A 19,220-nucleotide genomic window follows, 5' to 3' on the forward strand; every position below is an offset into this window, starting at 1 on the left:
TTATTCTGTGAAGAGCAACAACCTTGATACCATCCAGGTATGCTGAGTGTTTGTATGTCTGTGGGTTTTATTACATGAGTAGAATTCCCTTTCCATCAAGTGTATTTGCTCTCTTTGGGAACATTTTACTGCTCTTTTGCTAACCCTAACCCAACTATAAAGGCCTCTGTAACCCACAGTTGTAAATGTGCGCTAGGCTCGGCCTGTCAATCACAAGACAACTGGCCCCATTACCCAGTGTGTGTGTGTCGATGATCCCAGGTATGCACGGTGCACAGTTAATTGGAGCGGGGATGCTCATCTCCTGTCATGAACATAAAAACCCGGAGGCTGTTAAACCTACATTCCTCTCATGCACGCTGCATGTGCACACAATTTTCTCAGTATTCTAGAAACCGAAGCAAATAGCTTGAGTTGGACTCTCCCTTCATCTGTAGTGTGGACGGTTTATTTGGGAAGGTTGCACAATCTTTTTTGTTTTTTAAATGTAAGCTGTGTCAATCATGTTGCGTTCAGTCAGCAGTAATATCTAACCAAAAATATCATTTGAAACATGTTGTTACTGGTGATAGAAAACCACAGAAGCAGTGGTATTCTAGAGGCAAGCTGTAAACCTAGTGATTTTGGCGTGTTATGCTCCCTCGTTGTGCTCGCAGGGTAGAAGTCAGGGAAATAAAGAAAATGGATCATGAAATAGTAGTCTTCTTTCCACTTCTAAAAGACAATATTAATAATTGAAAGGACCACAGTATATCCCAATTAATCTTTTTTTAATCATAATAAGACCTATGTTCTTCCAAGTGAGGGCTAGATATACACTTCTCTAGTTTAGTAAAGCCTACTTTCTTTAAAGTAGAAATATGACATTCAAAGATCCTATATTTCTGATACAACGATACAGAATGGCATCTCACTTCACGTCTTTTACATTAGCGATACATCTGCCCATTAATGCATAAAATATTTCCTCTCCATTGCTTTATCCTCTTTCTTCTCGAAAGGTTCATTTACACTTTACTAAACCTGAATCTCAAGTCCAGCAGACCAGGGATAGGTTCCAGTATTCGGGAACAGGTGTTCATTCCCTACAACTTCCATCTCTGGTTACTGGACGTGAATTCATTCCTAAACAAAGTCTTTCACCTTGGCATTGGTCAAACTCTGTGCAGTTCTTCAATTAACTCAGTGTAAAATCAACATGCTACCTTTGCCATTGTAATAGAGATTAAGCAAGTTCGATAATATGCGATGGAGTGGCGCCCTGTGCACGGTGTACATCCAAAGAAAGCCGGACATAGGCACCAGTAGACTCAAGCGACCCTGAAAATGAGCAAGCGGGTAAGAAAATGGATTGATGATAACAGTGATGTGCACATAAAATCTAAATGCGCAAAAATGTTAGCCGTGTTAAACAGGCACTCGTTCACAAATAACGCAATCACACTTTTTGTGCCTGCCACCACGATTGACGTTGACAGGTTGTCGTATCATCGATGACGTTGACAGGTTGTCCCGGCCCTACTCCTAACCCCTTACCATACTTAAACCCTGAATAAACTGTTGTAATTAATAATAAATTCCTATTGGCATGTTTCGCGCACGCACGCACACACGCACACCCTACACACACACACACACACACACACACACACACACACACACACACACACACACACACACACACACACACACACACACACACACACACACACACACACACACACACACACACACACACTTCTTACGGTATTTCATTTTTTTATTGAATGCCACCTCTGGCCTGGAATGCATTATTTTGTACTTTTGTAATCTTATTTTTAATATTATTTATTTTGAAATTTTGAGTTGAAGAGCAATTAACATATATTGCAATGTTAAGGAATTCACGGTTTTCTTGTTTTCTTTTTTTCTTTTTCATTTTAGATATGTAAATTAACATGTACAAATTACTTTTAGTAAATGAATGGAGTGATAATCGATAATCGAGTCGAATCGAATTGAACTGGAAAAATGAATTGTTAGGTTAATTGATGCATCGAAAAAATAATCGCTAGATTAATCGTTTAGAAAATAATCGTTTATCCCAGCCCTAGTTAGAGGTTAGTGTAAGGGTCATGGTTAAGGTGACTACTACCTTTAAAATGCATGGTTTTATAACCTCCACCAGGAAGCGAAACAATATTTTGTGACGTGCAGCACAAACAAACAATTTGTCACGCAGCACAAGTACTATAAAATACTGTTCCCTACAGCAGGTAAAATATGAGAAAATCATGCTGCCACGCCAGAAAAATGTATCAAAGTCAATTTTGTGTCATTGTCACAAACTTTGTGAAAGTGGGCTGTCACATTGGGGCGATAAAAGGTTGGACACACAACCACAGCTGGTAGGTAGCACGATTAATCAGGGTAAAGTCTGCTACTGCTACGTGTGGTTTCCAGTCTCATTGAATGATTTTAGCTCATGTTTTTAAAAGACCTGAAAACTGAATGTTAAACCCAATCAAATCAAATCTGTTATTGATTGTTGCCAACTCGTAGTTTTTTCTTCCTTTTATTTAAGTAAAGTATTCATACACTGTTTTTGTAGAATTAAAAGTAGTATTCAAAACTGGAATACAGGTACACAGCTTGTGCTTTTGTTAAACTCTCCTATTTAATCAATAGCACATTCTAACTTCATAAAGTACTTTCTGCCTGTCGTCTTGTACTGCTTTTTTTTGTCTGCTAAACACAATACATTAATCAAAGTAAGACAGACAGAAAATGGGTACTTCTATATTCCAGTGAATTTTTCAAAAGAAAAACATTTCTAGAAACCTGACAGTTATGAACGTCTCCCTTCAAACACAATACAAGCTGCTCAATGGAATTGAAAAGAGAAAATGGGGAAAGGACATCAAATGTGAAAGAAAGACTGTATAAAGGAAAAAAAACACAATTTGCATGGGGTCGTCCACATGCTTTGTCATGCTAGATAACCTGATGAAAACTGCACGTGGCTTCAGTTTAATGAATTGGTTTTCACTTTTTACTAAAGAGCAGCCTGATCAGGTTGCATTATTGATGGCTCGCCATGTTCCTCTTTCTAGCAGTCTATGCTTTATTTCCTCTCTTCTGCCTAATGTCTATCTTTCCTTCTTCTTTGTGCTTTCGAGCAGACAGTGGCAGATCTGTGGTTCTCGGTACATTCAGCTTGTGGGTTATCTCTTAATTCTGCTCTGATCCCTCCTATCCTTCTATTAACCCCACCTGGTCAAAGCAGGTGATCGAAGCATCTGAGCATGTCTCTTGGAGGTTTCTTCCTCTTAAAAGGGGAGGTGTTTCTCTACATCAGTGGTTCTTAACCTGGGTTACCTCAGGGGTCAAGACACACACAAATGTGCTACACAAAATAAATTACATGATTAATTAATTTATCAGAAGATAAATTAAAATTGAAAAAATAAATTTGCATGCCCCAATACTATATATACTGTACCTATGTTTTGAAGAAATAATATTTTATTTTTCCAATACAAGCATTCAGAGAGAGCAAACCTCAGCCAAGCGCCACATATCCTCTTTGCTTGATATTGACAGTTATCTGGATCAGTAAACCTGATCATGGTACCATCATCATTCACACTTTAAAGGCTTGGAAGAAAATTATATTGCCATTAAAGCTGCAGTATGTAAAATTTTCTTTTTCATTCATGTCGTTTTGTCAAAAATCCATAATAAGCTTGGAACATAATGTAATTCAAAGTGTTCTGAGAGGACATTGGACCTCTGGGCCTTCTCTTGGCTCTGTATTCAAGCTTTAGAAAGAGTGGGGCGCGCCTGAATCATATTAGTGTGTTTTAGCAAATAGTTATATAAGAGATTTGAACAACCCATTCTTGACTACTTGGCATCTTGTATTTTTCCCCACAATTCCATCAATTAAAATTTAGCTAGTTCTTTATCGGCGGGTCCTTGATTATGGGCGGGGCTCCTGGAGCAGTTAAGACATGCCCACTCTATAATATAAAATCTCCAATGAACAATCTATGCTATGCTAACTAGCTAATCATTACTCAATATACCTCTCTATTCACTCTTCTCTCAATCCAACCTACTCACCACAGATTGTAAAGTCTACAGGTGCAAGTTTTTATAAAAGGGGCGGGGCTAACAGTGCTTGTTTGTGAAGCAAGATGGTCCCAAAACATCACATGATCTTGTTCTCAGCCAATAGTAAAAATCAATTGTAATAGCCTGGTTTTAACCCATAGAGGGCAGTCACTCTGACCTTTTACAACTAAATATGCCAAATTAAAATACTTTGACTAAAATGTTGAGAATTGGACCAGGATCAATCAACAGCACTACTTCATACCCAAATACATTTGTATATTTAGTTACTCTTTAAGAACATTTCCACACTTATCTCATTACTTGATGTATTTAGATTTTGAAACTAGCCCCTGATTGTTATGGTGGTTTTGGATGAATGAATAGAGACAGAGTCAAGCTTAAGGTTGTTTGGTCAGATGTAGACAGAGGGTTTATTTGTCGGAGAGACTGGTCTGAGATTCAGAGGTTAACCATCTGGGAGAGTGTGTCCCTGCAAATCTGCTGCTGCTCAGTGCTCTGTCTGCTTATGTTTGTTGCTGATAGTGTTAGTGAAAACATGAGAGAGTCTCCGTGCAGAGACCTTAGTGTACGTTATCAGTGTTCTGTTGCTGGCCTGTTTTAGTAGGACGTCTGACCAGAACTGACCGGGGGAGGGAGAGAATTTTGTAATTTACCATATCAAAATATAGTTAATTGAATGCTACTTAGCAAATGTGATCAAGTGAAGTCAATTTAGATGAATCATTAAAAAATGATTACAATAAATTAAGTCAAAATATGAATCAAGAGATGAATTTTTAATAAACACAAGATTGAAAGACTTTTTTGTAACATAGCAAACATAGTCTTTGTATTACTCATGTTATCACTCAACATAATAATATTTAATTTCATGTAATTGCCCCCCACCGAATACACAGAAAACCAACAAACTCTACTGTTGATGTGCTGCCCTCATTGAGGAAAGCAAGAAGTCCATCCCATTTTTCAAACCAGCGATCTGGCGACACTTTTAAAGTTTTTTTTTTTTAAAGGACTGGCTATAACCATAAAGCAAGCCTAATGATTTGTGGTTTTATAGTTTACTTGCTGATGTCTTTTCCATTTTACAGCTCCTCCTTATTTAATACTTTGTTATAATTCTTCATTCTTATCTTTTTTTTATTCCTACAAACAGACAGGTGAACGTTTTCACAACAAAGGAATTTCATTAGGGAAGTGTTTATTGTCCGAAACACTATCCTATAAATAGGAAGACAGGAACAAATACACCTGCAAGCAAATGTTTATGGGCTTAAACTGATCTGTGAAGCCTTCCTATACCCTTACCATCCGTAAGGACACCCTGGGGAGCACTTTACACTGACAACTGTAACAAGGTACTGTGCCTTATATTTATGTTTGCGTGTGTGTGTGTGTGCGTGTGAGTGAGAATAAGGATGCCAAAAGATACAACCCTGTAAAGAGAAACTAATTAAAACTCCACACAGCCACGAGGGATGGGGCTCCTGCTCCCCTCCTCCTACTCTCATTTAACCACAGTGAGCTCTTCAGCTGAAAGACTGTTTGAGACTAGAGTCAATCCTTTGGCCTCCAAGGAGAACAAATATAGAGAGAAGCATACAGCCATAAAGTGATCCTGAGACAAAGGCTGTGACAGAGACAGTAACACAGATGGAGGCTGACATTCATCAAGCTTCGCACGTCCCCTGAGTGAAGACTAATTCTTCTGAAATGACAAAGCCAGGCTTGTCATTCATAACAGAGTAAAAACAGCAGCCTGAATGTGAGCCAATAGAAACTTATTGCAGTTATTTTCACCTTCTGTTTGGTACAGGTACAACTTAAAGAATAACTAAACCCCAAACACACTTTTTCCTGCTGAATACATATGTATTTGGGTATTAAGTTGATTGATCCTAGTCCAACTTTTAACACTTCACTAAAAGTATTGCAATTTTACATATTTAGTTGTAAAATGTCAGAATTACTAGCCTCTAATGGTTGAACGCCGGCTATTACAATTGAATTTTGCTCTTAGCTGAGACAGATTATATTGCCACATTTCGACCATTGTGCCTCACTAACTGTCGCTGCCTGCCCCGTCCTTTCTATTAAACCGTGAGGAGGGTTTCCTCCTATCACAGCCCTCAGTGAGCATTGATCGACAGCTCCAATGCATAACCCCATTCTGCTGCGGTAATGTTTGTAACTCTGTGCTTCTATAAAGAGCGGATTCTGCTTTAATCATCATTTTGTACATATCCCCGTCTGTCTCTGCATGTGCTTGGACGTGCGTGATCGAGTCATCAGCCAGTGGTTTATGACATGGAACAGAATGAAGCCAATAAACAGGATTTCAGCGGCAGCACGTCAAAATATATCAAACATTGCTGCACACTGTGTGTGGAGTGTAAGAATAATGCAATGTATAGCACTTTGAGTGTTTATCAAATGTGCTATATAAGTCCATTGCAATATCATTAAGATTTGATTAATTTTCTCAATTTTAATGAAAAGGAGTTCCGACTTCAGGTGGCGTTCCAAGTAACTTTTTCAAGTAGTTCCTTGGAACGCAGCATTAGATTACATAGTTAGATTTCATTTGATCACGCAAGATTTCTGGATTGAAAGAAGGTCAGTGGTTGGACATAGTCGTTATGTGTGTGTTGAGATTATCTGAACTCACAAACACACGCACGCACGCACGCACGCACGCACGCACACACACACACACACACACACACACACACACACACACACACACACACACACACACACACACACACACACACACACACACACACACACACACACTATAGGGGGTGGATCGATTCCAAATTAATGCGTACCATTCCATTGCACGTGTACCTGCCTGCCTAATTTGCACTCAAGTTACCTAATATAAGTAGTTAGGTGTAGTGGCAGGTGTGGCTTGAGTGAAGCTACAGTGGTCAGGTGTGCTTCACTATCGAGCACCATCTGCGTGCACATTCGATGGACTGGTGCCCCCCCACCACCCACCCACCCACACACACACACACACACACACACACACACACACACAGCCACACACACACACACACACACACACACACCACGATCATCAAAACTGTTCAATGGCTGGTTTGTATTGTCATGTGTGGTACCTTATGTGCAGTGACATGCCGTCAGGGTTAGCATACGGCTGCTCTGCCTCAGTCAGTTCCCCAAGATGACAACCATTTACGTAAAAAGGCAGCTCTCTACGCTGCCTTTGGACGTAACCGCGCTATGCTAAATGCTATATGTACGTTCACAGTGCATCAGTGAATTGATCCCATGTGGCTGCTGCTGCTACGTTCTCTCTCGCTCTAGCAAGTGGGCAGGATAACACTACAGGCAGGATGACAGCGCTAGAGATGATAGAGAAACTTTTTTTTTGAGGAAAAACGACAGCTTTTAAAAGATGGGAGACCAACACCTGAGCTATCAGACCTTCAGCAAAGGTAAGGTCAGAAAATGTTTCATACTTTTCACAGTGAATGGTACAAAAGGAAGGATTGGCTTTGTAGATGCACATCACTGAGGCTGTTCCGAGTTGTTGTCGTTGTCATTTTCTCAGTGTTTCTGTGTTTCCAACACAAACAACAGATGCGCTGCCGTGTCATGAGATATATCTTGTTGGGAGAGTATGGAGGCTATATTAAATAATTGTTTATGTTTCTTTAATTGTGTTTTATGATGTTGATTTTGTTAGATGGCTAAACCCTTGTTTATATGGATCTTGTTGGTTTTTTTCTTTCTTACTATGAATTTTAGATTTTGATAAGCGCATTGAGATGATTTTGTTGTAAATTGTTTAACACAAATAAAGTTGATTTGAATTGAATTAACACTTGCCAGCAGAAACATATGAAATTGTCATTGGTGGTCTCGATTTGCAATATGTCTACCCAACCCTAGTGGTCACGGCACGTCACTGCTTATGTGGGTACCACACTTTAGATACATTATGAACATGATGCCTATATTATTGCACTATTATGTATAATGACAAAATATAAACATTCCCCGTGTAGAGGCACATGGACAGAGGTGATAACAGCTATAAAGTCTGGCGCTCCTACATCTGCCTCACCAGCTTGGCAGCCTGAATCACAGCGTTGGCCACACAGGAAAAAAAGTGTATTGAATGCACTCACGCATAGAGGTCAGAGTCCCTACAGTTCCTTTACTGCTGTTTTTGTGCCAACTTTTGTCATTTTTTCACCTGTACTAAGTTGCAACTCTTAAATGGCTGCAAGATCAAACATAAAGGCTATAAAATGTGATTCATTCAAACCATCTAAAAAAGTAAGTTCACATTTGGGTAACTTAATATTATTTTACTCATGAATGAAGAACGTCCTTTTTTCCATGCATTCTTTCTTCCACCTTAATCCACATGGGTTCTAGTACTGAGAGCAAAGCACATACACCCTTTGCATTTTTAAAGCATCTTTGCTTTAAATCCTGGGCTAACTTTAGGTACTGCCCCAGTCAAGTGTGCCCGATAGAGCTTCCAAAGGAAGGCAAAGGGGGAGAATTCAACTGAGGCTGTTTTAATGGCACCTCTCTATGCATAGGCAAAATCATGAGTCATGACCGAAAGTCTATTACCTTTTTTTGTAATACATAAAATCATTGGTAAGTTTTCTTTCACTGAACTGATTCTCACTTTGTGCTTGCTAGGTGAAAATTGCTCACAACCCTCAGTGAGCATTGATTGACAGCCATTGAGAAAGTCCACTGTGGTCCATGTGTGGTGATGTTTTTGACTCTGTGCTTCTATAAAGAGCAGATTCTGCGCTAATCACAGGGTTCATCAAGCTTTGTGTGTATTTACAGACACATCTATGCTACGAGTGAATTCTCGTCTGTCTCTACGTGTGCGGACGTGTGTGTGTCTTATCGCTATGTAAGCAAGAGCAGGGCTGTTTGCCACTGAGTGGCGTCTGTAAGGCTGCGTGTAATCTTCATGTCGTGATTGTGTGTGCCTGTAGTTGTAGTGACTAGTGATCGACTGATTCATCAGCCGGCCGATTTGATCGGCCAATTTTTGCGTGTTTTACACTGCTGCGTTCGCCGATCCGAGAGCGGCTGCCACCGGCTGCTCCGTGTTGAAACAGAGAGTACAGAGTGCAGAGCCCATCCCCTCACCAGTAGAGCATGAAAGAAGCTCTTCAACCCCAGCGGCAAGTTTTAAACTTTAAAAGCATCATCTAACTGTTTAACTTAGCTGACGTTGTTCCATGATTCCACGTGTTGTGTTGCAGTTGTATTTAACAAGCAGCTGGCTGGAGGTTTGGGGGGTGTGTGTGTTTCTCTCTCTCTCTCTGCTTCTCACTCAGCGCTGCGCTGAGATGGAGAGTTTTTAAAACTTTGAGAAGCAGTTTACTACTTGTTTGAATATTTATTCCTGTTAATGTTGATGCAATTTAGAACAGAAACTTGAACATTTTGTTGCTTAATGCGTGATATCACGTTTTTTTCCTCTGCTAATTCATGTTCTGGGGTTGTGTTGGAATGGACTATTATTCATGGTTTCTTTTTGTGATTAATACTATAATTATATATCTTTACACTCAATAATCCTGTTAATAAAATATATCTTCAGTCAGGTCAACTTTGTCAAAGCTATTTTCAGGACAAGGATAAACAGTTCTCTTTAATAATATTTCATGAGATGTCTCATTCCATTTTTTACTTGGTGTTGTTCTACCTCACTTTTGTTAATTTTAATTAATGTTAATTTTTTAAAATTGAGACTTAAACCATTTGTTATCATCATTGAGTAATTTTCATGATGTAAATTGAGGGAGCAAAAGTAATACTGACTCCAAATATTGGCTCAAGAAAATCGGCAGTCCGTATCGGTCATCGGCTGAGGCTGATGGAAAAAAAATTGTTATCAGAATCGGTCCTAAAAAATCCATATCCAGGGCTCTACACTAACTTTTCCAGAGGTGGCACTGGTGTGATTAACTTTCTCAGTTGGTCGCACCAGCACAGAATTTGGTTGCACCTTTTTTTCGAGCGGGGGTGGGGAGAGTGTACAGCATAGCCATGCATGCTAATGAATAGTTGACTTAATTGGCGTACCATAGTTTTGTATGAAGTAAAGATTGACAATGACTCGAGATATATTTGCTAAATGTTTTAATGTTTTAGTGTTAATATTAAGTTTTTCTGCAACAAGCAGTGGCTAAAATAACAGGTAATTTATTTTGTATAATTTTAAAAGAAGACGTAACAATTTAAAAAAAAAATTATAGCAAAGCATAACAACAGGTTACATGTATTCTGTTTTTTTCTTTTGCAGAAATGCTGTACTGTATTAACTTAACAATAGCATAACCAACTTAGCATCTGCATTTCTTCACCCCATGGAATTAAATTTAGAAGGTCCATCTCTGATAGTGGGGTCTCCTAACCCTCTTCCTCTGGTCAGGGGTCTGCAAACCTTTACTCTACAAGGAACATTTAACCTCACCTCACCTGGATTAAAGTCCTCCTGGAGCTGAAAAAATACCTTTTCAATGAAGACAATACAGTGTATTAAATTATATACAGTTAAAATGATATAGAATAATGTTTGATTTAATTTGATTTGATTTATAATGATCATGTAAATGTAAACTTAAAAATAGTTTAAAATAAAATAAAATGACGTTAAGAAATAAAACAGTATCTTGCATCTTCAAATTCATACACATCTCAGTTTCCATGAACACAATGTTATATAAAGAAGATTTTTTTAGTTAATGTATTTGAAAGGCTACAAAAAGTAACTTGAATTTGATAACACATGATTATGTGGTGAACACATGCTAATTGGTCATTTCTTGCCACACATAAAGCATATTTAACCTGCACATTGGCGGTTAACTTAATCTGTTCCCACACAAATAAAATATCTATTTTCTTCCAGAATAGTGTTTTTGTTGGTTTAGTTATCTTACCAGGGATTTAAAACTCAGTCATTGCACAATGTGATTTATTTTAGGTTAACAAATTGTTATATCTTGATTTTATTTGTCACTAATCATTAATAGCCTCTGTAAAAAATAACTTTATTTCAACCGTTTTTTTTAAAGCTATAGGGAGCCATTGCAAAAGAGTGAAAGAGCCACATTAGGCCCCAGAGCCAGAGCCAGAGCCCCTGCCCTGGGAGACTCACAGCTGAACATCTGGCCTGGCATCATAGTCCATCAGTTCTGGCCCCTCCATGCTGATTCTGATGAGCGTGTACATTCTAACACTGCTCTCAGTGAGCACTCACTCAGTGAAGGGCTCGTTATGTCTGGCACCGTTTGCGGGCTGCGCGCATTGGTGTTTATACGCTGTGCATTCACCGTTGCATTACCCGCAGAAAAGTTGCGTGAGCGTGCACCGTCTCCTCACCCGCTGCACTCCGAAATCCTCGGTCAACCTAACCGCCAGCCAATTTGCAGTGCCTGTTTATAGACGGTTTTACGGTAATCCCGCAGCGCAGCGCAGAGAGAGAGAGAGAGAGAGAGAAGTGCACTCTGTGGGACGTGACAAAGTGCTCAGCAGCTCCGTATAAAATAACGTCACCCTATACAAACTCCCACGGATGCGACCAGATAAACTTTTCACTCGCACACATTGAAAAAATACTTGCACATGCAACCATTTTGGTCGCAGTCTCGAGCCCTGATATCGGTCAATTTTAGTTTATGAACTTGCTATGTGTGTGTGTACAGATACATCATTGTGTGTATTACCGTCTGTCTCTGAGCACAGTGGTGTGGGCTGACAGAGTAGGCGTGTATTACTGCTACAGCAGTAACGCCCACAATTAATGCATTTTTTGAATTTCTCTCCTCGTGACAGGTCAGCAGAATGCAGGGGTTTAGTTACTCTTTAACAAACTTGTTGATGTGTTGTTTTCTTACCTGAGACACTCAGATAGACAGAAGGACTCGTCACATTCTCTCCTGTCAACTCGTTCACTGCTTCAACATAGTAGCGTCCTGCATCTGACGGAGTTGTTGCCAGGACAACCAGTTGATTGTCTAAAGTGATTGCTCTGTGGGGTACATATACAACAACAAAGGTTTAGAAAACAAAATATTGACATTGGAAAATAGCCACTCATCATTTCACTGCATTTCTCTGTGTTAAGAACAGTGCTAACAAAAAAGGAAGCTTAGAGAAATCTTCTCCTTCGTCTCATATTTTTTTGTATCCTTCATTCCTTGGCTGTTCATGCTGCTTGTGTATTGTTTTCTGCACTTCCTCCTTTTTACTGATCCATACTCATTCCCTCACCTACCGGTGACAATCAATAAAGCATAAACACGCAGCATGCTGGCACACACACATCCACAATCCAGAATACACAAAAACACTTAAATGCTATTATTTGAGCACACGCTGATGAACACTGTTACAGCTACGCTGTGTGTTGGTGCTGCTTTCAGGAAACCTTAACAGTAGCAGGCGATTATGGCGGAAGGCAGCAGCACAGGAGTGAAAAAGAGTAAAAAAAAGATACAAATATTGGATTTATGTGTGCTCGGACTTGTCTGTTTTACAAAAGACGCTTACTAGCAGCAAGAGCAGGGCGATGCTGTTAGTGATGCTATGTGAGTTCTCACCTCTGAGGAAATGGAAAGCCCCCTTCAGCCCGCCACCCAATACTCTAACCACTGAGCAGGCACTGATATAAAATCAATACAGTTCTTATAGACTCAGTCTGCTTTTATGCTCCTGACTCTTAACAAAATGTATGCTGTGTTCCCAATGAAAAGCTCTTTTATATGGTTTTTTGGGGCATATTGATAGGATTGAAAATGTTAAATGGACTTGACCTACCGTGCTTCATCACCACCTGAGTGGTCTCGATTGGGCTTTACATTCTTAATCACATCCATCAATTCCAACCCACAAGTGTGAAAACTGTGGAAAATAATTGCTTGCAAGTGTGTGCGTTTTAAGTTGTGTTAATTTTTTGTAGGCATTGTGATACAATAGTGATGGTATACACAACTTGCATAAATCTGTCAAAAAAAAGATACCTGGGAAAGCTAAATCAATAATTTTTGATTCAACATCATCTAAAACTTTGTTCCTCTGAACATGTGCATAGAAAATTAACAAAAACAAATAGCTGGACATTAAAGGCCTATACTAAGAACCTGAGATCCAGTACTACAAAGCTGGTTATTAACACGTTAACTTAAGCCTGGACGTGTATGCACTCACATGAAAGGGGTTCGCTGCTTCTGACCAATCACAAAAACGGAGTATGTTACATACTATGGATGAACAGACAATTGTTCTTTCAAGGATGAAGAATTCAAATACATAATCCAAGCCTAAAGCAGCACTGTTGCTGCAAAAAAAAGCAGGAAGGAAGGAATGCAGGCAGACTCTGTTAAAGGTGCTGTATGCAAGTTGTATAAAAGTTACTTTTTGTCATATTTGCTAAAGCTGTCACTATGTAAGGACAGCCTTACATGAAACTAGTAGTTTGTGTGCAAAAAACACGCTAATTGAGTCACACCTACTGCTCCTGCTGCATTTGGAAAATTGCCAGAATGCACCACGACCGAGCAAAAAGAACCAATCACAGCCAGAATTATGTTTGATGGATGGCCTCACAGCTGTCAATCACTGCTCTCCACGCCCCTTCCCTGCTCAGCTGTAGACATCTATGCTCATAGCATTAGCAGGTAGTGTGCCTGGAGCGCCGTTTTTTTACAGTGTATGGTCCAGAGGAGTAGAAGAAGGAATTGGCGACTTTTCTACTTGAAAGGTAATTACCGCTGCTTGATTTAAATTGTTTGATATGTAATTGTGTGGGAGCTGCCTTCACTGCAGCCTGCGCATTGACTCAACGCTCGTTTGGGCTGCTGTGTGTTCACTGTATTGTAATACTGCTGCGGACAGATTGGTGTGTGCACAATATCGTTTTAACAGTGCTTGTTATATTGATAGTGTGATGTTGCAGTTGGGCTAACATTAGCTTGTTAGTTTTCTGGGGGAGGGACTTTGGAGCCAGGGCAGAAGAGAGGCGGAGAGGGAGGGGATCTGAAAGTCACAGACTGCACCTTTAATGTGCAAAATTGTGATTATGGAATAATAATTATTTGGAGAATAAACGGACAGCGCTCTGATCAGCCAGTTTCAATTTATTACAGGACAGACGTGTTTTTATTCACTTCGTCTGCTTTAATTTCTCACACACTCACACAGATGGGGATGAGGCTGCAAAGTAAGCTCCACTCAACTGTGTGAAAGGGACATGCTGCATTCGGTAAAGAGCTCAGTAAGCCTACATCATAAGGTGGACTTTATTCATATTTTATATAGTCTATATTATGTTACAGGGCCTTAACCAGTTTGTGTATAGTAGCATAGGTTGCATTCTTGCTGAGGCTGTCAGCGTTGCCAAAAACGTATATGAATAAATGAATGAATGACCGAATTCATCAGTCAGCCTCAATCAGCTGAGAAATATTGTTCAGTCCATCAGATAAAAATCTATAACTTTCTATGACTTATAAACTATATTTCAAATGGAAATGATCTATCAATGTCTTTTTTTTGTTAAGCGCAGCTGTCAGATCCGCACACAAACCAAGAATGGGCAGGTCATTTTCCAAGAGAACTGATTGGTCAAGGTTTTGTACTCGCTACGATCTTATCCAGAACTTAACCTGCCCTCGACCAGGTTAGCCAATCAGGATAAGTTACCATGGTGGTCCACCCCGGTAAAAAGTGAACCAGTGTCGTAGTGCAGCAGAATCCCAGAAGTTAGCGTGATAAAAGTAAATCCAGCTTCGTAGTACAGGCCCAAAGCATTAATAATCAATCCATTTTTGGCACTGCAAACACATAAGAGAAGGGTTAATTAACCTTTTGGGTCAGAGTTTAAATTTGTAAAAGGTAGGCTCAAACATAAGTAGGTGTGAAATTTGGTGAAAGCTCAATTTAGCTTATATGAAGTTTATTTATATAAGTGGTTACAGTAAAAGGTATTGTCTGCAATCCTGTTCATTTTGGGTGAAGGATCCTCCAGAGAGTAGTCAAGACATTATGTATTAAGAAAAAAATAATAATAATAATCTGATCCCTGTCATTCGGTCCCAATGGAAAGAACCAATCAGATGCCTTCGTGCCTTGTCAGCACTTGGTATCCAGGTGTATGGTAAACATATTAAGGTTAATGATGAAAGCATGAAGTGGCAGATTATCCAAAAGCTGTAGGTTCTACACCCCTGTCTCTTGTGTGAATTTTAATAAACAGACTAACATCAAATGCAACGACAAATGCCAAATGTTTATTTTATTTGTTTCGGTTGTCGCTTTATTTGGATTTTTTATAATGTAATCTAGTCATAAAATAACTTTCACGACTTGTGTTTTCTTTTTGTGTTTGTCTTTACTTTTTTAAGGTTTTAGGTTTTACAAGGTTAAAGCAAAGAAAAGCCATAATAGCCGAGGGTTGAAATGACAATGATTGATCATCATCCATTCAATTACCAAAATGCACCACACCAGGTGCTTTATTAGGAGAGAAATTGAACAGGGAATGAACAGATGTCTATTCTAAAGTGGGTTCAATGATGTCAAATGAAGGACAACTCCTTGATGTTGAACAGGTATCAGCAGGAGGCTGACTCATCCATTTATCTTTTACCAGTGTATTGAGAACTGGTGTCACAGTTTACACTGGTAAATGACCTAACGACAACACATGCCTATCTAATGGTTAAAAAAAAAAAAAAGTCAAGTCTTAGCTTGTTTACATATGGAGTGAACAATGGAGAAATCTACCATGGACCTTTGTTAATCCAAGTTGTGGTTTGATAGTTCAGTGTATGTCTTAACCACGATTTTGACTAAAGAATTTCCCCCCAATAATTCAACTATATGCAGCAGTGTTTCTCAAATGGGGGTATGTGTACCCCTAGTGGTACGCAATGGCACTACAGTGTGTGCTTGAGAGAGGGAGTGGAAAATTAACAAATAAAATTTGGTACCACCCCAGGCGTGAGATGACCAGAAATGATCAAAAACTATAGATATAAATTTATTCAGGAGCCACTAAATCAGTGTTTTTCAACCTTGGGGTTGCCTGAAATTTCTGAAAAATTGAAAAAAATTTTTGAAATGTTTTAGTTTTTATTCTTTCTTTTTTTAATTAAAATCATACACAATCTTAAAGCTGATATCCGGAACTTCTGAGAGGACGTCTCAATGTCCCGCCCTCAACAGCTCCGCTTCCTCCATCTGCCTCTACTTTTCTGCACACGCATCGCGGAACATAACAAGGTCATATAGAGTAGCAACGATATAAGTCTATGGGTCAGGTAAGAGCAAAAATCATATTTACCTGTTTGCTGTTGTGACGCATGGCCTTGTTTCCGTGCACAGTTCTACATTCACTTTGATTGACAGTCTCAAAAACAGGAAGTCGAAGCCTATTGGCTGGGCACCCTCTGCGATCGTTTCCATTTGTATAAGGGTTTATAAGATGAAGGAGGGACTTATATACATTAATGTATATGAATGATCGCCGGCAGTAGACCATAGTAAAAGAATAGTTAGGTATTTTTATGAATTTCAAAAAAATCATACATAAACATAGATTTCTCAGAAATTCCAGATATCAGCTTTAAGCAACTGTATTTCTATACTTTCACTTTGCGAAATATAAATCTAGTTCAACTAAAACGCATTAAAAAAAAAAAAGATCTGAGCTCAGACATGATCAAAAACTAATTTTAGAAAAAAAAAAAACATCTTTGTGGTCACCAAAAATTCTTGATATCAAAATGGGGACACGATCCAAAAAAGTTTGGTAACCACTGCATTAAATACTGTCTTTCCACTAATTTGCAAAATGAGATTCTTTAAAATGTGGTATCACTCATTCATTCCATCATTACGTTCTATAGTTGTTTTTAAATAGTTTTCTAAGAAAAATGTTGTCGACGGACAAAGGGGGTACTTGAGCCAAAAAAGTTTGACAACCACTGATGTACAGTATATATTCTATATACAGTAACTGAAATGCCTATTACTCTGAGATACTGACAGCAGTGTCAAAACTTATGCCAGGTAAGATTTCAGGTGGCAAAAGCTATGAAAAAAAAGAGCAACAAAAAAAAAAATCACTTTGATGTGACGCACAAAATAAAGTTAAAGAGTAATTTAGCTGGTCACACAATCAATTTTAATTGTCATGTTATTGATGAAAGCCTCATAGCTTTAGTACAAGGATTTATATGATTGTGGTGCCTTTCTGACCTGACAGCACCGAGAAGAAGAGGGAAGTTCTGAGGCAAGAAATATTGTTCATGTGTTTCCACAAACACCTTTGTCTACAGACAGAATTCCTAAGGTCTAATTTTATTCAGTGTGATTTCCCAGGAGGACAGGCTGCAAGAGCCAGAGCCTCTACCCCAATACTGACACTGTGTGTGTATGAGTGTGTATTAGTGTAAGGATGTTGCTCTTCCAGTGCATGTGTGTGTCTTTCTGACTGGTTTCAGCCACATCTCACTGCCTTGAAATAGAGACTCCGGTCTCACCAAAGCTTCCTCTGTTCTTCACAGTTATTTCACAGTAGCATCCGATTCTGCATCCCCACCATAGGCTGGAATGAAGTTTATAGCAGTTAAGCTAATTAGATTCACTGACATGCCAATTTAATTACATTTGTCTGTGCTAGCACAAGCAGATTTGTAGACAGCAAAAGCATGCTTGAACTCGCTTACAGTGTCCAAATAGTGGGGGGGGGGTTATGAGGATAGAGGAAATCTTTGTTCACAAGTTAACACTGAAAATGAAAGGAGCACAGTATGTGGCTGTGCACTGAAACCAATTAATATAGCATATTAATATGTGAGCATTTGTTCGGTTAAATCAATTTGTTTGTGTCGTATCTGTCCTAATTTACATTTTCCATTTATATGAACTATTTACATGTGAAATGGATTGTGATATTGGCAAGAGGAATTTCCTTCATGCTGCCATTGGTTCCAAATTGGGAGGCCTCACACTTCATTTCCAATTAAACCTTTCCATGAAACTTTCATTACAGAAGGCAGCACAGAAGAAGAAGTGAAAATATGCCAACAAGAGGCCAGAAACTAAAAATTAGAGACCCATGGTTGATTTAAATTTCCTTTCGAATGATAGAAAAAAGTCCTCATTCCTTCCGAGTAGCAGCAGGTTGATTACACAATCCCAACCTGGGAGCTACAACCTAGTTGGGCACACACAGACATTCAAGTATTATACATATTTGAATTCAAATTGAAAGCAGAAAGCTGTTAAGATTTAATTGATGAGAAATTCAACATGTGGCTTTCTGCTCTTTTTTAGCTCTATGTTTAACAAGAGTGCATAAAATGACTGCCTGTTAATCAAAGAACAACTCAAATATGAAATAATACATGCTTATATGAGTCTGTGTGGTAGTTTTTTCAGATTCTTTCCATCCAAAAAAATCGATGCATGTCATCCAAAATACCCTTCATAAACTCCTCTACTGCTCATTTATTTGAATCAGAATTTAATTTCTCAGATTACAATTTACACGTCCACAATTTCATACTGACTCTAAAACACATGTACACACACGCATATGTATCTACAGCTAGATACAATACACACGCCAAAGGCCAGAGGATGAGTGAGCCTGTTTGTTTATGTGTACTTAAGTGAGCATCTGCCTCATGTCTAAGAATGGTTTTCCTGCCAACCAAGCCATTTGATATCCCTGTCTGCCTTCGTTCTTTTTCATCTTTGATGGGCAGTGTGCTACCTTCTTAAAAAAAACAATGCCTGCTGTGCATGGAGGCTAGAGGGTGGAGACGTGCGGAGGCAGCAGGGCATGAGGACGGATACTCCGACTGTAAACTCAGCCAGACAGCAGGCAGCTTTCTTGGCAGCCTTGGCAGGGAAGTACTAGCCAGCCTCCCACACACACACACACACACACACACACACAGTAGTGATAATTCACATTAGCTTGCGGCTGTTTCAACTGGCTATTTACTTTAGAGTTAATTTCTGCAGACACATGAAAATTTTTTTATTAGACATTGATAGCCAACATA

General features: G+C 39.1%; 1 protein-coding gene across 3 annotated transcripts in view; it reads right to left on the bottom strand.

Moving 5' to 3' along the window:
- sdk1b (sidekick cell adhesion molecule 1b) overlaps window positions 1-19,220 on the bottom strand; it is a 410,315-nt gene that overhangs the window by 202,465 nt on the left and 188,630 nt on the right. For all 3 annotated transcript variants that reach the window (XM_028444442.1, XM_028444434.1, XM_028444426.1), the window contains exon 5: window positions 12,039-12,172. In XM_028444442.1, the coding sequence (XP_028300243.1) occupies window positions 12,039-12,172 (134 nt within the window). The remainder of the gene's footprint in view (window positions 1-12,038; window positions 12,173-19,220) is intronic.

The sequence above is a fragment of the Gouania willdenowi genome, chromosome 1 (genome assembly GCF_900634775.1).
Source record: "Gouania willdenowi chromosome 1, fGouWil2.1, whole genome shotgun sequence".
Taxonomy (NCBI): domain Eukaryota; kingdom Metazoa; phylum Chordata; class Actinopteri; order Blenniiformes; family Gobiesocidae; genus Gouania; species Gouania willdenowi.